Source organism: Phacochoerus africanus, chromosome 11 (genome assembly GCF_016906955.1).
Source record: "Phacochoerus africanus isolate WHEZ1 chromosome 11, ROS_Pafr_v1, whole genome shotgun sequence".
NCBI classification, from domain to species: domain Eukaryota; kingdom Metazoa; phylum Chordata; class Mammalia; order Artiodactyla; family Suidae; genus Phacochoerus; species Phacochoerus africanus.
In genome coordinates this window covers 46,103,872-46,126,803 of record NC_062554.1, presented here as the reverse complement: position 1 = coordinate 46,126,803, position 22,932 = coordinate 46,103,872, and the positions used below count along the sequence as shown (strand labels likewise).

Sequence of the window (22,932 nt, the reverse complement as noted above, 5' to 3'; positions counted from 1 at the left end):
GGGAAAAAATGTTAATTTTCTTCTTTCATCTAAAGTCCTATAGCATTTAAGAGTGTGTAACCAACAATTCGGAATAATATAGACTGCCTTGTATTAAACAGTGTTTCACACACACATATATAGTCCCTTCCCAAATAAAACTACTGTCTCCTTAGGGCCTTTGTCTTAGGTTTCTTATCCTATATAGCAAACAACAGAGTTCCTAAACTAGCACAATAAACATCTTGCAAAATATGTTAACTGAAAAATTCAAATATACCATACAATTAAAGTCCTCTGATCCTCCAAAACAGTAATTTGATGTGTTGTCATTCAATTTTTCCTCCTATGCAAGTTAAAAAAAATTTTACAAGCAAATCATTTCTTAACAGAAATAAGGTGATATTATACATACTATAGAGTTGTTTTTTAAAGTTAATACACACTGACATCTTTCCACTTAAGTATATGTAAACTGAACTCATGCTGCAGAGTGTTCCATTAGAATAATGATCATCACTTCCTCCCCCGCAGGAAGATATTCATGCCCTAAAACCTGTGAATCTGTTATCTTATGTGGCAAAAGGAACTTTATTGATGTGGTTAAAGGTATGGCTCTTGAGATGGGGAATTATCCCGTATTATCTCAGTGGCCCCATCTAATCACAGAAGCCCTTAAAAGCTAAGAACCTCAGAGAGATATGACTGATGGAGGAAGAAAGGAATCCAGGAGCCAAAAAATGTCATTGGCTCCTAAGAATACTATTAGCTGACAAATAGCAAGGAAACAGGGATCTTAACCTTACAACTGGCAGGGAACAGAATTCTGTCAAATCCAAACAAGTAAGAAAGGCTAACTGTATTCATTGCACCATGGCGTCTTATATAAGGGACCTGAGCATCCATGGATTTTTTTATCTGCTGGAACTCCTGAACCCAATACTCCTATGGATACTGAGAGACGACTACCATTTGTTATGGCAGCAACAGAATACTAACACATGGAGGCATAACAATTTTTTTTACTGATGGACAGGTGGGTGTTTCTAATTTTTTAATATCACAAATAATGCTGTAAAAATAGCTACATCTACATCCTTGTGTGCTTATATGAGTATTTCTTTAGGATAAATTCCTAGAAATGGCATTGCTAATTCAAACTGACATTTTGATAATGTCAAACTATCCTCTAAAAAGATGGAACTAATTTGTACCCACACTGACACTAGAGTTCCTGTTTCTCCACAATGAGTACTACCCATCTATAAAACTTAATGAAGAAAAAAGAGCATTTTAATTTCAAACTAGATATATGACCACTTCTTTATATTATTATTCAGCATCCTAACACTCCAGGAGTTACCAGTAAATTTTCATGAATGAATGGAAAACAATCTACATAAAAACAAAACTGCTTTAGAGGTGACATGAATCTCTTAAAATGAAACCGAAGAACTTGGTTATAAGGGGCCAAGACTACTGCCAACTTCAAAAACCAAAAATGTATCTCAGTCCAGATTTCAACTATCAACTATTGATACAGCATAGATAAATTTATCAACTCCTATTCTGAAGTGTTTTCAATTCCTGAACATCCAAAGCAATTACTGGGTACTCAATTTTGAGCAGCTAATTACAAATGAGATATAGCTCTTGTCTTCTAGGAATTTATAATGAGAAATACTTTTAATAAAACATTACAAAGTGATAACTTCTATGGCAGACATATTCATAGCATCCTAGAAACACCTGATTACATGTATATAAATATATACCTAGATTATATGTATATAAATATATGTGAGTTGGGGGTGGGGGGAGCAGGGTACAGTCTGGAAAGGTTTCCTAGGAAATGAAAACTGAGCTAAATTACACAGAAACCATCAAGACAAAAGCATGGAGAACTTCCTTGAGATTCAATCTTGCTGCGTCACAAAACATGAAGTAGAAAGGATTATCAGGCTAAAATGCCTAGAAAGGAGAATGTAATTATTTACCCATCACGTAATAAGAAATCATTAAAGTGTGTGAGGCGAAAGAATGACCTGGTCAGGTATGTGTTGTAGATCAATGACTCTGGTAGCAGGGAAAACATGATTATGAGAGCTTGAAATAAGGGAGTGGCACTGAAGACAGAGAGGAGGATACAGAGAATGCAGTCATTTAAGAGATAAAATCTACCCTTGCAGGAGTCCCCGTTGTAGCACAATGGGATTTTCGACGTTTCTGCAGTGCAAGTACACAGGTTCAATCCCCGGCCCGGCACAGGGGGTTAAAGGACTGCAGCTGCAACATCGTTGAGACATGACAGCTCGGTTCTGGTCCCTGGCCTTGGAGCTCCATATGCCGCAGGGCGGCCAAAAAGAAAAAAGAAAAGAAAAGAAAAAATCCACCCTTTCAATACTTATCGAGCATCTACTACCTGCCAGGCAGTTAGGTGTTGGTATAAAAGAAAGCTTCTTTTGCACCAAAAGAAAAAAAATGCATCCTTATGAAGTTTATAATAGTCTAGAGAATTGACAGCCTATTATAACCTTTGTTTGTCCTATATTTATTAAAATCTTCAATGATTGCCTTACTTCCAATTAATGACTAAATCCCTATGTTATTCTACCACTGATGTAACAGAACATGATTGCATGCTTTCTTAGCCTTTATTTTCCCTATCTTCTCTATGGCCTTTCCAGTTTGTTTAGTTTCCATATGGTACCTCCTACCACTCTCCAATCACTTTAGTTGCCCTTTACTTGGTTGTTAACAGTGCCTCATTTCTCCTGCCTAAACCTAACTTTCCAATGCCAAGACTCCATTAGAAAAAAAGACAAGAAGGGCATATTTTAGTCACAATAGCAAACAGGGTCCAATTCTTTTATTCCTGCCTTGTTTCTATGCCAAGCTATCTGAGCAGAGCTCAATTCTAGGATATAGACAATAAGAACATGGGCCTTGAGGCTGAAATGCCTGGCTACGTATTCTGGCTCAACTTACTAGTTATGTGATCTTCAGCCAATTCCTTAACCTCACCGTGCCTTGGCTTCTTCATCTAAGTGAGTAAAGTACTTAGCATGGTTATCTCTCACATAGCAAATGTTCAAAAAATATTAGCCATTATCATTCATTTTACCTTGGATGGTACTAAGTGCTCCATTGCTTCTGGACACAACTCCTAAAGGATTTTGCCACAGTCTCTTAAACTGAAGACTTACCTTGGCACAAGCCAATTCCTTCATCATGAAGAGAGAATCATCAGCTCGTTCATCATCATCATCATCATAATTTGGGGAGGGAGCTCCCTCTGCTCCTTGCCTCAACAGGCTGCCACTTCCTCTAGGATCAAACGGATCCACCACAATGGGCTCAGTACCTTTAATTTCACATCGGCAGAAAGGACAGCCCTGGCCTTCTGATTCCTGCAAAGGAAACAGGAGACGGTAACAGACACATCTGAAAGGAATTAAAATATTAGTCCACTAAAAATACACTTCCCAGAAAAGGAAAAAAGAGATCAAGAGTTTAGAACCAACCCTACAAACCAGGTCATCCTTTTATCTGTATAGGATTTAAAATCCCCAGGTTCTTGTTTGTGACTACTTAGCTGAGAAAATGCATGGTTTGGATGCATACCTGCCAAGATGTTAGACAGGATGTGCACATGAGGTGTCCACAGGGCTCAATCTTCACATCTTTATCATTTTCAGCACATATTTTACACAGTTGGAATGTGGAGCCCATCTCACAGTATAATTCATATTGTTCCTTTGATTTAAAAAAATTGAGATTATTTAGCATACTGCAGATATTTGTTGAAATGAATGAATGACTGCAACCATAAATGCTACAAACACACTGTTACTCTTAATACTAATTTTGCTTGTATAAAAGTGTCACAACAGTGGTCACCTAGTCTTGGCTATATTTTAAGCTGCATGGTTTAAAAAGAAAACACACATATGTAAATTCACTAATCTAGTCAATGACTTAAAATTTAAGTGTTCCAATCACTTAATGAAATTCTACCATCAGTTCTATAAACTAATACACAAAAGCTTGGCTCTAGCAATATGGTTAACCCATAAAACGAAACTCACCTGGGTCACTTTGATGTGGTCTTGTGGAGTTGGTTCACATAAGCCTGTCAGGTCAGGATTCTGATTCCGTCCATCAGGAAACAAATAGCTGTAAAATGAATAGCCACACAACATTGAAAATCAACTACGTTTCAATTTAAAAAAAAAAAAAAGAGCAGCTAATCTTGGTGTTCTATTGAAGCCAATTTATCACTGCTTACTAAAAAAAGACAAATATTATCTAGGAATTCTTTCATTTCATTCTAAAAGGGCAACTTTGTATAACCTCAAAGATAAATGTTGCTAGTGCTTCAAAAAAAATTAATTAACTGGGAGTTGCCATCATGGTGCAGTGGAAATGAATCTGACTAGTAACCAAGAGGTTTCGGGTTTGATCCCTGACCTGAGGTTGCGGGTTTGATCCCTGACCTCGCTCAGTGGGTTAAGGACCCAGTGTTGCCATGAGCTGTGGTGTAGGTTGCAGATGTGGCTCAGATCCAGCATTGCTGTGGCTGTGGCATAGGCTGGCAGCTGTAGCTCTGATTAGATCCCCAGCCTGGGAACCTCCATATGCCACAGGTGCAGCCCTAAAAAGCAAAAATTAAATAACATAAGTCAGATGCAAGAAGATATTCTCCAAACACTGATATTCTTTCTCTAGGGCACAGTGACACAGGCTGGGGTTGACCAGCTTTTTTTGTAAAGGGCTAAATATCACATGTTTTCGGCTTTGCAAGCCACACAAGTCTGCATCACAAATTCTTCTTGGGTTGTTTTTTTTTAACAACACTTAAAAAGGAAGAACTATCTTAGGCACAGGATGTACCAAAAAAGCTAGTCTGTGGGCCACAGTCCACCAACCCTTATTTTAATCTATGGATGACCACAAAGTACAAACTGCTAATTTAAATAGCATTTGCTTTTAACCAAACACCTGAAATACCAATGTTCACAGATTTAACATTGAGAGACACCAATTTTTTAAAAAGTCATAAGAAGCAATTAAGCCACTGAGGTCAACTACCAGGAAGATTATAGCATCAGGTTGTTTTGACATGTGGGGAAGAACCCTTTTCAGCTCCAGTGTTAGATGATGATGCATAATGGAAAACAGATTTTCCTAATCACTTTAAAACACAAGCAGTTTTCTGATACCTGGTCAATTGTTAGTATTTTCAGTGCTTACCAAATGATAATCAATTTGAATTCCCAAAGAATAGCAATTCTGGAATGAGTAAGAACTTAGTCCTAAATATTAGCACAGATGATTACAGAAGTCCAAAGCCTGAAGAAATGCCGCTGAACCAAAACAAAGTAGGGTGAGGGTAGATGAAGGCCACTGAACCTGCTGCTACAGGGAACATTTAATCACTCAAATGTTGGCTAGTGAAATAACTGGTAACATTTTCTGCTAACAACTTTTTTTTTTTTTTTTTTTGCTTTTTAGGGCTGCACCAGTGGCAGTGTATGGAGCTTCCCAGGCTAGGGGTCCAAATGGAGCTGTAGCTGCCAGCCTACACCAGATCCACAGCAATGCCAGATCTGAGCCACTTCTTTGACCTACTCCACAGCTCACAGTAAAGTCAGATCCTCAACCCACTGGGCGAGGCCAGGGATCGAACCCACAGCCTCATGGTTCCTAATCAGATTAGTTTCCGCTGAGCCATGACGGGAACTCCTAACTAGCATGTTTTCAAATCTAACATAGAAAAAAGATACAAGTTATTTGTGGTAACAACCAAAGCAGTAGAGAAAAATAATTTCACTCAAGGAATCTCTTTTAAATAAAAACAAAATCCTATCGAACCTGAAAATCCAAACAATATGATTTGTTAATATACTTCCTGAATCTTAATCTGAAGAAGAAACCTGGAATAAGTTACCAATAACTTTATAAATTTTTTCAGCCCCTAAGTTCCCAGACTTTAGCAGATGATAAACAGTCGGTACTCACAAGCCTTCCCTGAAGCCATCAATCAGTGCTTGGAAGAGAGGTTTATTGTGAGGGATTGTCTGGAGAATGTTCCCATCAGCAGTGACATACCCGATGGCCCACTGACCCAGACGAGTACAGCTTAGCCGAAAAATGTAACTGAGAACAGAGAAAATCAAAATCTCAAATGCATATGCTCCCATTAGGGTGGAAGGCAAGACAGAGACAAAAATCAGAAGGACCATCAATAACAGATTCTTCAATGACTCCAGACCAAATGCAAAAGACACACAGGCCCAATTCTTAAGAGGTTTGAAAATGTCTATCAAATTATAGTATCTGAACAAGTCAATTCCTCTGATAAACAGACATCAATGCTACTGCAGAAACATGGCCACTAGGGAACAAATAAAAGATCGTGTTTCCTCTATTCCAGCAAAAGTCACAGGAGAATAAAATTCAGGTGAATAAACCTCTTTGCTTCATGGCACTGACCTGCCAGGTTTGTGAATGAATTTCTGGAGCCGAGCTTTCACCTCATCGTATGTCAGGAAAGCCATGTAACCAGGATGAGTTACAGCAAGACTATTCCAGTTCCTGAGCAAAGATGACCAGGGCTAAAGAAACAAGAGATCAGTCAGACCATTCGGCTCAAGACATACAACCAGCCTCAGAGCAATGAAAAACAAAAGGAAGAACAACCTCACTTCTCGATTATCAATTCTCCATTTATTATCACAAAAAGTTTCAATTATATTGTCATTTTAAGGAAAAGCAAACATGTTTGGGAAATAAGAACTCCAAAAAGCTAAGAAAATAACATGCTTATAAGGAGAAACTTAACTCCACAAAATGAAATTTAAGAAATTTAAAAGCAGCTCTAACCAACAGTTTGTTGAGGTTTAACAACAAACAAAATAGAGAAAAAGGGCAGGGCCTAGATGTGCAAGTAAGAAGTTCCAAATAAAGGTTTATGCAAGGTGGCATATTCACACATTATTTTTATTTTATTTTATTTTATTTTTGGCTGTACCCACGGCACACAAAAATTCCTGGGCCAAGGATCAAACCCACAATACAGCAGTGACCCACACCAGATCTTAATCTGCTGAGCCACCAGGGAACTTCACAAATGATTTTTAGAAAAAGAAAGAAATGAATTATTTGTGAAGCATCAATACATTTCAATATGAACAGTCAAGAATTTCAATACAATAGGAGAAAAAGTTGGAAACATACATAAAATATTCAATAACAGAACTGATTAAATACACTTTAGGATATTCTACAACCATTAAAATGATGCATAGAATATTTAATGACAAAGAAAGATTATAAATGTGAAGGGAAGAAAAACTTGTAGTTATTTTTCAAAAAATACACAGGTAGGGAGTTCCCATCATGGGTCAGTGGTTAACAAATCCAACTAGGAATCATGAGGTTGCAGGTTCAATCCCTGGCCTTGCTCAGCGGGTTAAGAATCCAGCATTGACGTGAGCTGTGGTGTAGGTTGCAGACATGGCTCAGATCCTGTGTTGCTGTGGCTCTGGCATAGGCTGGTGGCTAGAGCTCCGATTAGACCCCTAGCCTGGGAACCTCCATATACCGCGGGTGCAGCCCTAAAAAAGACCCCCCCCAAAAAATATATATATACATATATATATACACATATATATGTGTAAAATATGGAATATAATGAAAAAGTATATATATGTGTGTGCATAACTGAGTCACTCTGCTATACAGCAGAAATTAATGCAACATTATAAATCAACTAAAATAAATAAAATACAGAATAATAATCATCTTTTTTTGGCTCTAGCTTCTTGAATGAATAAAAATACTTCTATAATTGGCAAAATCCCAAATGTTATTCTTTTTTTTTTTTGTCTTTTTGCTATTTCTTTGGGCCGCTCCTGCGGCATATGGAGGTTCCCAGGCTAGGGGTCGAATTGGAGCTGTAGCTGCCAGCCTACGCCGGAGCCACAGCAACGCGGGATCTGAGCCGCGTCTGAGACCTAAACCACAGCTCACGGCAACGCCGGATAGTTAACCCACTGAGCAGGGGCAGGGACCGAACCCGCAACCTCATGGTTCCTAGTCGGATTCGTTAACCACTGCGCCACGACGGGAACTCCCCAAATGTTATTCTTTTAAAATAACTTTAGAAAAGTAGCAATAACTAGTTTAGTCAACATTTTAGTATCCTACCTGAAAGAGCCGTGTAAAGATGTCAAATTCAAAAACAGAAATATAATCATTGCAGGTCAGATCAATAGTGGATTTCAAAGCCATGGCCTCCAGCCCAGAGCTGATGGGATGTACTTCATGAAGGGCCTGTCTGAAGCTCTTCCAAGGGACTATTGTCCTGGGATGCGGGTGGGGGTGGGAGAGAAGGAACAGAGTAAGATACCAGATAATTCCAGGCATTGCTATATTCAAGGAAAAGACAGCCACATGTTAAGTTCTCTATATCAATTTTAATTTTCTTAAAGAAGGTGAACTATATTTTGCAGTGAGAACAGAAATGGAGTAAATGATATATTTCTTAACTTTCTTTTCTGATGAATAAATTAATAATAAGGACATCTTTTTCCACTTTTTTTGGGCAAAATGCCACAAAATTAATTCCCTTTCTCATCTTTCTTCAGGTATTTGTTCTGTTAGAGAAGCAAGGAGAGATGAGATTATCCTTTTTATATAAGAGATGTAACCTGTAGCCAGATCTTTACTAACTGTATGCTGGGGTCTAAAGTAATTTTTTTTTTTTTTGGTTTTTTTAGAGCCACACCAGCGGCACATGGAGGTTCCCAGGCTAAGGGTTGAATCAGAGCTGTAGCTGCAGGCCTACACCACAGCCACAGCATCCCCAGATCCAAGCTGCGTCTGCAACCTACATCACAGCTCATGGCAATACCAGATCCTTAACCCACTGAGCAAGGCCAGGGATTGAGCCTGCGTCCTCATGGATACTAGTGAGATTCATTTCCACTGAGCCACGACAGAACTCCTAAACCAACTTTTTAAAAGCACACAAAACACCCTTTCTTTTGAGGAAGCCACACTATCAAGGACTAGACTGGAGGAAAATTGGCTTAAGTACAGGAAAAATAGGATTCTGATAGAAATGAAATTATTTAACATAAGAATGATTAAACCCCAGATATGGCTATCAAGAGGTATTGTGGGATTTCTACCTCTTGAGATCTTTTAAAAAAATAAAATCACATTGCCTTTGAAAAGTTTAGTTATTCACCAGCCTGAAAATGAGAGATCAAGTAGTATTTTGAACTCTTTTCTAATGTAGTTATTAAGTTAAAGGAACAAAGTTAAACTTATTCCATCCTCTTCAAGTAAGTTTTTTTATTTGTTTATTTCTGGCTACACCCATAACATGCAAAGTTCCTGGGCCAGGGATTGAACTTGTGCTACAGCAGTGACCCAAGTCACTGCAGTGACAACACTAGAACCTTAACCCGCTGAGGCACCAAGGAACTCCAATAAGTTTTTTAAAATCACTAATTATTCTATAGGCAATGTTTAAAACACGATTTTAAAAATAAAGCCTTTAACAAATATCAAATCAATACATAGTATGCCTGAAACTAACTTTATTATATACATCAACTGCATTTCAACTAAAAAAAGAAAAAGAAAGCATTTAAAGAGAGACTTACATTAGGATCGGTATATTCAACTGAAAAATTTTATTGCTTTTTTACCTTTTCAGTACTTTGATCCAAAATTTCAGGGGAATATTCAAGAACACTTATATTAATACTTAGAAACATAAACTTGACTCATAAATCTGTCCATATATAATTTAAAACTTCTGGGACTTCCTGTCATGGCTCAGCAGTAATGAAGCTGACTAGTATCCATGAGGACACGTGTTCCATCCCTGGCCTCACTCAATGGGTTAAGGATCCAGCGTTACCATGAACTGTGGTGTAGGCTGCAGACACAGCTTGGATCTGGCTTTGCTGTGACTGTAAGTGCAGGCTGGCAGCTACAGCTCTGATTCAACCCCCAGCCTGGGAACTTTCATATGCCACAGGTGCAGCCCTAAAAACATTTTAAAAAAAAGAAAATTAAAGTTTCTGAATATCAAAAGGACAACAAAGTAGAAAGACAAGCCAGAGACTAGGAGAAGATACTTGTAATGTAACTAACAAAAAATTAATATCTTACAATAGGAAAAAGACAATAGGAAAACAGGCATGTCAGAATAAGAATCTTGATTGGGGAGTTCCCGTCGTGGCGCAGTGGTTAACGAATCTGACTAGGAACCATGAGGTTGTGGGTTCGGTCCCTGCCCTTGCTCAGTGGGTTAAGGTTCCGGCGTTGCCGTGAGCTGTAGTGTAGGTCACAGACGTGGCTCGGATCCTGCTTTGCTGTGGCTGTGACGCAGGCCGGCAGCTATAGCTCCAATTAGACCCCTAGCCTGGGAACCTCCATGTGCCGTGGGTGCGGCCCTCAAAAGACAAAAAAACAAACAAAAAAAACTAACCAAAAGCCCAAAACACAAGCTTCAGTTCTTCACAGTTCAAATTTATTATTTTGATACTTACTTTTCCCCAAAAGCTTTCCTCCAAAACTCTGCAGCATCTGCTTTAGTAATCCGAAATGTGTCTCCTTGAAAGAGTCCACTTGGAAAGATTCCTTTCAGTTCTGCCAGCATGTGGCTGAAGATTAGGGACAGTTTGGTTAGGTTTCGCCTACAAATGATCAAAAGTGCAATGATTAAATGAACACATAAAATTATTTTTATTTTAAATGTGCTGAATTCACTATACCAGGTGCATAATTATAATAGAAAAAAAGACTGTTATATTCATTAGGTCCACTCCTTTCCCTCCATTCAAATAAACATTATATGGCAAATAAGGAAAGTACTTTAATAGTAATCTATTTAAAGATTTTAATCTTAAATTAATCAGACAATAACTCAGCATAAACATGAACAAATTTACTTTGACCACGCCCACAGCATGCAGTTCATGGGTCAGGGACCAATCCACGCCACAGCAGTGACAATGCCAGATCCTTAACTTGCTGAGCCAAGAGGGAACTCCCAAACTTACTTTTTGAGGATGACGGTATGAGAACTCAACAAATAAGTGTAAGAACTTGTACAGTGCTATTACCATTCACTCACAGAAGAAAGATTAGAAAAGCAAACTGTAGTATTTCCTGCATTGCATAAGCTAATCTGGATTTTTAAATTATCATATAACTCATCCAAATTAAAAATAAAATCCCCCATAAAAGGGACTATTTAAATATCCGGTCTGGAGTTCCCCATCCTGGTACAGCATAAACGAAACCAACTAGGAACCATGAAGTTTTGGGTTCCATCCCTGGCCTCCCTCAGTGGGTTAAGGATTCAGCGTTGCCATCAGCTGTGGTGTAGGTTGCAGATGCAGCTCAGATCTGATGTGGCTGTGGCTCTGGCTGTAGCATAGGCTGGCAGCTGTAGCTCCGACTGGACCCCTAGCCTGGGAATCCCATATGCTGTGGCTGCGGCCTTGAAAAATAAATAAATAAATATCCAGATCTAACAAATATTTTCAGTAAATCAGACCTTAAAGAGAGAGGTTTTCTTCTTCAAGAAACTTAAAACAACTTATTTATCTTCCTTTACCAAAAATAAAACGCTAACATCCAAACCATGTTAAAAATTTCTACCTAAGTACATATGCTACTACGTTTTAAAAAATAACTTTATTCTAGTAAGTTCTATTTAATGGATGTGATTAAGTTCCAACTTAATACATAAGATGATGTGTCTTCTTTTAGGTATGCACTTTAATCAGATTATCTTTGTTGTCTTTAATAGTGCTCTCACATAAAACAAGATACAGATACTTTAGACATATACTAAACCAGCTACTGCTATACCTGTTTATTCTTCCTTGACTCAGTAATTTCTATTTATGTATTCAAAGTCAATTATTGTCATAAAAGTGAACTATAAAATTTTAAGTACAATTCATGATCAATTTTATTGCCTACAAATTCTCTTTAATACAGATAGGTTTTTTTTTTTTGTTTTTAAACGCTATACTGGAAGGTCGCCACTAGTCCCAACTTTGTCTTTTTTTTTTTTTTGCTATTTCTTGGGCCGCTCCCGCGGCACATGGAGGTTCCCAGGCTAGGGGTCCAATCAGAACTGTAGCCACCGGCCTATGCCAGAGCCACAGCAACGCGGGATCCGAGCCACGTCTGCAACCTACACCACAGCTCACGGCAATGCCGGATCGTTAACTCCCCCAACTTTGTCTTTACTGGATAAAATGCTGCATCAAGTCGTGGCGCAGTGGTTAACGAATCCGACTAGGAACCATGAGGTTGCGGGTTCGATCCCTGCCCTTGCTCAGTGGGTTAAGGATCCAGAGTTGCCGTGAGCTGTGGTGTAGGTCACAGACACAGCTCAGATTCCGCATTGCTGTGGCTCTGGCGTAGGCCAGCGGCTACAGCTCCGATTCGACCCCTAGCCTGGGAACCTCCATATGCTGCGGGAGCAGCCCAAATAGCAAAAAGACAAAAAAAAAAAAAAAAAAGCTGCATCAAGTCTCTATAGCCCTAACTTTTCAGCAAAATACTGCTGAAATCTTTCTAATCAGCTTTCAACAGATCAGCTTTAGCTTTTTTATTATTTATTTATTTATTTGTCTTTTTAGGGCCGCACCAGCAGCACATGGGGTTCCCAGGCTAGGGGATGAACAGGAGCTATAGCTGCTGGCCTACACCACAGCCACAGCAATGCGGGATCCGTGCTGCATCTGCGACCTACACCACAGCTCACGGCAAACGCCGGCTCCTTAACCCACTGAGTGAGGCCAGGGATTGAACCTGGGTCCTCATGGATGCTAGTCATATTCATTTCCGCTGAGCAACGACAGGAACTCTGGGTTTAGCTTTTTGGTGTTTGCCTCCTTGCACTCGTATCAAGTTATTCTTTTCTGGTTTCCTATTCGTTTTCTGAAAGCACCTACAAATGTAACAAAATTAATATACTTTGAAGACAGTCTAAAATAATTTATATGTTAAATAGCTTAAGCATAAGATAGAAAAATACAAGCACTTATCCAATCCCTAAGCTCCATGAACTGTTTTCCTCCTTGCACTCTGAGATCCTTCAATTATAGCTGGTTAGGACTTTTATTATTCTACCAAAGAGGAAACAAAAATAGAAACTATCAAGGAGTTCCCACCATGGCTCAGCAGAAATGAACCAGACTAGGATCCATGAGGGTGAGGGTTCAATCCCTGGCCTTGGTCAGTATTGCTGTGAGTTGTGGCATAGGTAGCAGATGCAGCTTGGATCCCGTGTTGCTGTGGCTGTGGCGAAGACTACAGCTGCAGATCCAATTCGATCTCTAGCATGGAAACTTCCATATGCCTCGGGTACAGCCCTAAAAAAAAGGGGGAAAAAATGAATAAAAAGAATATATCACAGATAATATGATAGGAAACCTGCAAAGCACAAATTAGTCCCAATAACTTTATTTTCAGGTCTTCAGTAGGACACCAGACTGCACAGTGGACTAAAACTAAATATTTATATAACACTTTGTCATATGTTAATCCCTGAAGATAGTCAGGACAAAGTCCATGACTCCCTTAAGATATGGTGAATTGTTGAGAACTTACTATGTGTAAAGAAATATGCTCAACAATACAGCAGAATAAAGAATATGACAGAAAAAATATATATCACACTCCCAGTGTTACAGCAGAGTTCTTTCTGGAAGAAACGGGTTTGAGTCTTCTTCCTTGGTTTTTCCAATGTCACTCTCTCTTGGTTTCCTACTTGTTTTTGTTCTTCCTATGGCTTTTCTTTCTGTTCTCTTAATATAGCTATTTCCCAAGAATTTGCTCTCCACAATTTTCCTTTCTTTTTTCCATGTACTCTCTTGACTCTTCCTTTGCAATCCCAAGCCTTCAAAAACTACCTTGCAGGGTTCCTGTCATGGCTCAGTGGTTAACGAACCAGACTAGGAACCATGAGGTTGTGGGTTCGATCCCTGGCCTGCTCAGTGGGTTAAGGACCCAGCGTTGCCATCAGCTGTGGTGTAGGTCGCAGACGTGGCTCAGATCTGGTGTTGCTGTGGCTGCGGCATGGGCAAGGGGCTACAGCTCTGATTCGACCCCTAGCCTGGGAACCTCCATATGCTGTGGGTGTGGCCCTAAAAAGACAACAAAAAACAAAAAAACAAAAACTACTTTGCAAACGATTCCCAAATCTTGGACCTTGGTAGCTTTCCAGCTGCCTACTACATTTCTCCACTCAAATGCTAGCACCTCAAAGCAGTATGTTCAAAATTAAACTAACCTTCCTTCTCAAATCTGCTCTTTCGTCACGTTCTCTATTTTCTCTTCAGTGACAATACCATCATACTTCCCACAAGGCCAAAACCTTCAAGTCAGTCATCTTAGCGTCTTCCATTTTCTTTATTCTCCATATTTAACTTGTCAATTTGCTGACCACATATTGTCACTCTTACCTTTGCATTTATATTATTACTCTAATATACAGTCCTTGCTACCTGTACCTACCTCCTCCATAATTCAAACTTCAGGCTTTAGCCTATTCCTACATATGTTCAATCACACCGCATATAACTGCCTTTTAAAGAGAGAGAAAAAAGGAGTACCCTGGTGGCACAGTGGGTTAAGGATCTGGCATTGTCACTGCTGTGACATAGGTTCAATCCCTGGCCCAGGAAATTCTGCATGGTGCAGGTGCAGTCAGAGAAAAAAAGGAGGGAGTACAATTTCTATAATACCAATAAACAAAAATCCAAACTTAGCTTCAATTTTTAGACTTTCCACTAACCTGGATCTAACCTACCTTTATGACTAATTTCTTAGTTCTTCACTACTATAGTCTACTCAAACTGAGTATTTCATTTTTTCTTTTTTTTTCTTTTTACAGCACACCTGCAAGATATGGAAGTTCCCAAGCTAGGGGTCTAATCAGAGCTGCAGCTGGGGCCTACGCCACAGCCAGGGCAATACTGGATTCAAGCCTCATCTGTAAACTATGCTGCAGCTTGCAGCAATGCCAGATCCTTAACCCACTGAGGAAGGCCAGGGATCAAACCTGCACCCTCACAGAGACAACGTCAGGTCCCTAACCCGCTGAGTCATAACAGGAACTCCAACTTCACTTTTTCTTAAACATACTATCCTTATTCACTTCCCCACCTCTAAGTCACTGCTTATTTGTTTCTTATTTTGGAAAAGATCTAGCTTAAATGTCATTTCCTAATAAGTCAGCTAGAAGTAATATACCTTTCAAATAAATACCCCCAATATTTTCATTGCAGTTTTCTTATGTCAACTGACTCTATCTTGTACTATAGTTATTTGTATGCACAAGGGCTGAGTCTATTTATAATGTGCATTTATATCCCTTTGGGCATCGGGCATACTTTCTAACCTTTATTATACCTTCAGAAGACGTCTGAGTGCCTACTATGTAGTAGGTACTAGGAATGTACACAACAGTGATCTAAACAGATTTCCTGGTTTTACAGCATTTTCGTTCCCATGGCAGAGTATCAGGTAGTAGGAGAAAAACACTTTGAAGAAAAACAAAACAGGGTATGAGGGCATGAGAAGGGAGGCATGTAAGGTTGCCGTTTTAAAGAGGGTGGTCGTGGGAACCTCTCTGAATGTTCATTTTTAAGCCAATTCTGAAGTGAAGGCAGGAAGTGAGTCTCTGGATGACTGGACCATATCGACATCTTTTAATTTTCCACTGAGAATCTACTACTAGGTATCCAGCACTATGCTGGATCAGATTAAATATACATACCAAACAATAATGGACAAAAAGCTTTTTTAATTTGTGAAGTAAGCCACAAAAAGAGGAAAATTATTGACCACAAGGATGTAATGGCATCAAGTGCCTAAGAGGAGTTCGAAGTGCTGACTGAAATAGTTGCTGAAAATCAATTTAAGACATTTTCCTACTCAAGGATGTATCTTCCAAAAAGCCAGCTTAAATTTCTTAAAACCACCAGAGACGTGCACTGTAAGCATCACACTTCTTAAAAGGAAAAAAAGAAAAAAATCTATAAAAGCCCATGGGTCAGAGCATTTTGTAATTGGTCTGATTGAAATTCTGTGCAACAGCATTTTAAGGCCTTGGGCTTATGGTTCAGTGTCTACAGCATACAGGGAAGAATTTAATCAGCAAATTCTGTCTAAACATGTAAATTTAGAAGAATGAGGCATGATGAATATTTGGGCTAATTACAAGGTAAACAATACTTTTCAAAATTCTGTCTGTGGTTCCTTCGATTCACACAATCTGTTCTAACATTTCTGCAAAGATCCACAAAGGAACACAACCATTCAATTTTTTGTAAAGCCCTGAAGATAAAACTTTTCTTTAACTCTGAGTAGTAACAAGCAGTACAAGTTTTTCTTTAACTCAGTATTTGAAGAGGCCATTTTTACTACCCTTAACACTTACATCTAAGTAACTGCAAATTCTACTCTAGAGCTTCCACCTTTCTCTTCTCTTGTCCTTTCACAACTTCCTCATAATCAAATGCTAATACAGTGTGTGGTGTTAATTTTTAAAAAGGGCCAAGACTGGTGGTGTGAGTTCTTTTCCCCCTACCTCAGGTCCTACTCTAAAAGCCATGTACCTCTGTACCTTAGGCCTAAAGTAATGGTATAATTTCAACTAATAATATACCAATGCACAGGTACCTCTGTACCTTAGGCCTAAAGTAATGGTATAATTTCAACTAATAATATACCAATGCACAGGTATATTAAAAATTAAATTGAGGAGTTCCCGTCGTGGCGCAGTGGTTAACGAATCCGACTAGGAACCATGAGGTTGCGGGTTCGGTCCCTGCCCTTGCTCAGTGGGTTAAGGGTCCGGCGTTGCCGTGAGCTGTGGTGTAGGTCGCAGACGCGGCTTGGATCCCTCGTTGCTGTGGGTCTGGCGTAGGCCGGCGGCTATAGCTCCTATTCGACCCCTAGCCCGGGAACCTCCATATGCCGCGGGAGCGGCCCAAGAAATAGCAAAAAAAAGACAAAAAAAAATTTAAATTGAGCAATTACAGCTCCTGATTTAGCTTCTAATGTAGAAAAATATAATATACGACCTGCTGGGAACCACAGTCACCATTTCTGCAGTTCAAACAAGACAGCGTTGGAAAGTAGCCTTTATACAAATGTGAGATAAAACAGAAAATTCCTCAAATGATGCAGACCAGTGCATTTTCACTACACAAAATACTGAAAAACAAGCTGTCTTATAATTCTTGGCCAGAAAATACTTTGCAGAAAAAGAGTAAATGGGAAAAAGGAGTTCCTGTCGTAGCTCAGCGGAAACAAATCTGACTAGTATCCATGAAGACAAAGGTTCGATCCCTGGCCTCAATCAGTGGGTTAAGGGTCCGGTGCTGCTGTGAGCTGTGCTGTAGCTCGAAGATGTGGCTTGGCTCCTGAGTTGCTGTGGCAGTGGTGTAGGCAGGCAGCTGCAGCTTGGATTCAACCCCAAGTCTAGGAACCTCCATATGCCATGGGTGCAGCTCTAAAAGAACATAATGTGGGGAGATACACTTATAATATTTAATAGATGTACAGACAGTAGTACCACTCTTTTTCGTTTTATTGAGAATGCTTTACCCCATACAATAAAATCCCAGTACAAAAACAGTTTTAAGAAAAAGATGTTGAGAAATAATTTTTTTTTGTCTTTTGTCTTTTTTAGGTCCACACCCACAGCATATGGAGGTTTCCGGGCTAGGCGTCTAATTGGAGCTATAGATGCCAGCCTACACCACATCAACAGCAACACCAAGATCCAAGCCCTGTCTATGACCTACACCACAGTTCACAGTAACACCAGATCCTTAACCCACTGAGCAAGGCCAGGGATTGAACCCGCAACCTCTTGGTTCCTAGTTGGATTCATTTCCACTGCACCACAACAAGAACTACAAGAAATAGATATTAAGAGATTGAGATCATCTAGAAAAAATATTTAATGGTAACATATAACAATTAGTCCAATGTATTTGTAAAGCTATTCTCACTTAGAATTACTTTTTTTTTTTTTTTTTGGTCTTTTTGCCTTTTCTAGGGCCACTCCCAAGGCATATGGAGGTTCCCAGGCTAGGGGTCTAATTGGAGCTGTAGCTGCCGACCTACGCCAGAGCCACAGCAACTCGGGATCTGAGCCGAGTCTGCAACCTACACCACAGCACGGCAACACCAGATCCTTAACCCACTGAGCAAGGCCAGGGATCGTACCCGCAACCTCATGGTTCTTAGTCGGATCCGTTAACCACTGAGCCACGACGGGAACTCCAGTTACTTTTTTTTTTTTTGAAACCCCATTTTGATAAGAGATAAATTCTAAAATTGACAAGTATTATTTATTCTTTCTACAAAGTACCTGAAAAAATATATATAATAGTCAAGATGACTAAAAATCTAAAGTGTATTTCCTGTAATTCCGCTTCAGCTCAGCAGGTTAAGAACTAGATTAGTATCCATAAGGATGTGGATTTGATCCCTGGCCTTGCTCAGTGGGTTTAGGATACAGCGTTGCCACAAGCCATGGCACAGATTGTAGATGTGGCTCGTATCCATGCTACTGTGGCTGTGTGCAGGCTGGCAGCTGCAGCTCTGATTCAACCTGGGAACTTCCATATGCTGTAGGTGCTGCCCTAAAAAGCAAAAAAATAAAAAACAAAAAATTCCTGATCTCCCATTAATTTATTATGTCCTGTGACAGTTACTTAACCTGCTCCAGTGACCTGATGTAATATAAGGGAAGCTGGAACTCAATTCCTTTTTTCATGCCTATTGTGCCAGGGGTCAAACCTGCACCACAGCAGCAACCCGAGCCACTGCAGCGACAACACCAAATACTTAGCCCACTGTGCCTGCCACAAGGGAACCCCCTGGAACCAATTACTCGTATTAAAGATATCTTTTCCATTTACGAAAGTGTATAGGGAGTTCCCCAACACAGCAAAGTACGTTAAAGGATCCATTGTTGTCACAGCTAAAGCATAGGTGAGAGCTCAGCTACAGTTTGGATTTACTCCCTGGCCTGGGAACTATATCCTACAGATGAAACCATAAAATTTTTTTTGTCTCTCTCTGTTTTTTTTAAGGGCTGTACCTGCAGCATATGGAGATTCCCACGCTAGGGTCAAATCAGAGCTATAGCCCCTGGCCCACACCACAGCCACAGCACCAGATCCAAGCCACCTCTGTGACCTATACCATAGCTCACAGCAACACCAGATCCTTAACCCACTGAGCGAGGCCAGAGATGGAACCTGCATCCTCATGGATACTAGTCAGATTTGTTTCCACTGAGCCATGATGGGAATGCCATAAAAAAAATTTTTAAGTATAAATTTATGCCACTGATTTGAAACTAGAAAACATTAACTTCAGCAGTTTAATTTCAAAATCCAATTAAAGAAGACAGACATGAGAGAAGGAAAGCTAGTGCTAGAAATTATGTCAAGAGGACTAGAAATTATGTCAAGAAATAATAATTTTTAAAAGTACATTTTATTGAAGTTCCCATTGTGCTTCAGCAGAAAGAAATCCAACTAGGAACCAGGAAGTTGTGGGTTTGATCCCTGGCCTCGCTCAGAGGGTCAAGGATCCAGCGTTGCTGTGAGCTGTGGTGTAGGTTACAGACGTGGCTTGGATCTGGCATTGTGGTGGCTGTGGCGTAAGCTGGCAGCTATAGCTTTGATTAGACCCCTAGCCTGGGAACATCCATGTGCTGCAGGTGCAGCCCTAAAAAGCAAAAAAAAAAAAAAGCACATTTTATTTCTGCCTGAAAAGAATTTAAATAACTTATGTCTTATGGAACTTACATGAATGGTTAACTGTATGAACCATATATGGAAATAAACACTAAAATATTATTATTTACTCTAACACCAAGGATATACTAAATCCCAGAATGTGTAGTGAATTATTTTACTCAAAGAATTTTATACTCTATTTAGAAATAACATGGAAACATCAAAAAATCATCTCAGCTATATGAAAACACTGTCATGTTGAAAACAGTTCAAAGACTCAGAAGATTCTTTGATTTTTAAAATGGGAAGAAAGTGGAACTTTCCTTTTGAAAACAATAATTTAGTTGACTATAGATCTAGATGATCAGGATAAATTAAAATTCTGTAAATTTCTTTCAATTTTTCTCTACCACTGAAAATTTTAATATTAAAATATTGGGGGAAACCCCAAAAATCTATTTTAAGAATATGTGTGGACCTAAAATGATCCTGTACTTCCCAGTGGGTAAATTTCAAAATGATTAACACTTTTATTACAATGACTGACAAACAAGCTGCACAACATTATATAATACCATTTTGGAACTATAAAATATTTCCCAAATGAGGTAACTGTATAATCCACTCTTTGCCATTCAGCCATGGTGTGGGCTGTAAAACCCATAAAGATAATGATAAATAATTACACTGCTCAATGGTGAGGTGATCAGTGATTTTAAGTAAACCACTTTTTTTTTGCCCACATTTACAGCATATGGAAGTTCCCAGGCCAGGGATCAAATCCAAGCTGCAGCTGTGACCCATGCCATAGCAGCAGCAACTCAGGACCCTTAACCCACTGCACTGGGCTGGGGATCAAACACATGCCTCTAGACTGACCTGAGCCACTACAGCTGGATCCTTAACCTGCTGTGCCACAGAGGGAACTCAAGTATTTCATTTACTGGTACCATTTCAGTGATAACGCTGCTGCTTTTTCTATTTGTTAAATGCCAAAACCTTATATGCAAACGCTAGTGTCATCCAAAGAATGCTGAATGAGAACATACTGAGACGACATTTTTTTTCTTTTTTCTTTTTTTTTTGTCTTTTCGTCTTTTTGTTGTTGTTGCTGTTGCTATTTCTTGGGCCGCTCCCGCGGCATATGGAGGTTCCCAGGCTAGGGGTCCAATCGGAGCTGTAGCCACCGGCCTACGCCAGAGCCACAGCAACGAGGGATCCGAACCGCGTTTGCAACCTACACCACAGCTCACGGCAACGCTGGATCCTTAACCCACTGAGCAAGGGCAGGGACTGAACCCGCAACCTCATGGTTCCTAGTCGGATTCGTTAACCACTGCGCCACGACGGGAACTCCAACATTTCTAACTCAATAGCAGGGTCCTCTGCACACAGTAACCAGCTTTAAAAATAGATACAACGGAACTTCTTTCAACAAAGCTGCACAGGAAGTCAATGAAGTACTGTCTAACTATCATCTGCTTAAATTGCTTAAAAAAAAAAAGTAGGACAAAGCAAAAACTATCACCTATTAAAAAAACTCTAAGCCAATATATCTAAAAATATCAACTTTTTTTCTTACTGAACACACATTATGTTTGCAGGAATCAAAATGTAGGGTGAGCAATATTACAAATGCAGAAGAAGAGTTCCCATCGTGGCGCAGTGGTTAACGAGTCCGACTAGGAACCATGAGGTTGCGGGTTCGGTCCCTGCCCTTGCTCAGTGGGTCCAGCGTTGCCGTGAGCTGTGGTGTAGGCTGCAGACGCGGCTCGGATCCCTCGTTGCTGTGGGTCTGGCGTAGGCCGGTGGCTACAGCTCCGATTGGACCCCTAGCCTGGGAACCTCCATATGCCGTGAGAGCGGCCCAAGAAATAGCAAAAAAAAAAAAAAAAAAAAAAAGACAGAAAAAAAACAAAAAAAAAACAAATGCAGAAGAAGTCTTTAAGGGTTCGGAACTGCAACTGCAGGGTGACATCTAATCTGTTTTAAAAGCCATATATGACAGCAGTATGCAAGATGAAACAGAAGCAAAGACAAAAGCAGCAAATGCCATGAGGATAGTACGGCAGCAGAAAGGTAATGGGAGCCTGAACACAGGCAGCAAAATATGACACCCTTGAGATATAGTGCGGAAGTGAAACCAAGAAGATGAGATGACTGAGTTGGAGAGAGGAGATGACGAACCAGAAACTGAGCTGTAACAGCTGAGAGCAGGGTCCTAAAAATAGCATATTAATAAAGCTAATATTTTTCAAGGGCTTACTAAGTGTCAGGCATTTTATGCATTTAATTAATTTTCATTCATAATCCTCTTAGATTCTGCTATTACTCCCATTTTATAGATAAAAAAGCTGAAAAGAAGTTAAACCAAAAATCAATCTCAGTAACTCATGCTTGTCACTACTATATACTACTAACTCAGGGAACTCAGAAGAGGAAGTTGGTTTGCTAATGAAGAGGATACATTCAATGTTCAGACATGGTGAGCATGAGATATCTGAAAGATATTAATATAGCATGTCTAGCAGGCAGTTTTGGGACGAGGTATCAAGAAGGGAAAGGGATTTGAGAATATCTGAATAAGATTTTGACACTGCTGGAAATGACCTTCTGCTTGCTAATTCCTTCACAAAGGAGAATCAAAATGAAATGGAGTTTTAATCAAATCAACATGTTGCACAGCTTAAACCTGTATAATGTGAGAAGTCAATTATATTTCAACAAAAATTTTAAAAACTATTAAGAAACTGAAATGAAGTTTTGAAAAGACTTACTTTTCCCTTCGGGAGGAATGTGGGAGTAGGTGAAATGAAGTCAAAAAAGAATAGGAGTGGCAGGTTTCTTTTATTTAAAAAAAGAAAAGAAGAACAAATCCATGTGAAAGGTATTTGGAAACTGGGCAACCAATATCCCAAGTGAGTTATATCCATCTTTATAAGAAAATCATGCTAGGAAGCTCCTTTGTGGTGCAGCAACATAAGGATCCAGCACTGCCACAGCTGTGGTGCAAGTAGCAACTGCTCTGTGGGTTTGATCCCTGGCCTGGGAACTTCTACATGTCATGGGTGGAGAGGGAGAGGGAGAGAGAGGGAGAGAGAGGAAGAGAGAGAACGAGAGAGAGAACGAAAGAACGAAC

At 39.6% G+C, this 22,932-nt stretch overlaps 1 protein-coding gene across 3 annotated transcripts in view; it reads right to left on the bottom strand.

The window, feature by feature from the left end:
* Positions 1-22,932, bottom strand: part of CBL (Cbl proto-oncogene) — an 87,232-nt gene that overhangs the window by 24,813 nt on the left and 39,487 nt on the right. For all 3 annotated transcript variants that reach the window (XM_047752385.1, XM_047752388.1, XM_047752387.1), the window contains 7 exons: positions 10,551-10,697; positions 8,191-8,347; positions 6,475-6,596; positions 6,001-6,138; positions 4,068-4,155; positions 3,604-3,735; positions 3,186-3,389 (listed from right to left, as the gene is read on the bottom strand). In XM_047752385.1, the coding sequence (XP_047608341.1) occupies positions 3,186-3,389; positions 3,604-3,735; positions 4,068-4,155; positions 6,001-6,138; positions 6,475-6,596; positions 8,191-8,347; positions 10,551-10,697 (988 nt within the window). The remainder of the gene's footprint in view (positions 1-3,185; positions 3,390-3,603; positions 3,736-4,067; positions 4,156-6,000; positions 6,139-6,474; positions 6,597-8,190; positions 8,348-10,550; positions 10,698-22,932) is intronic.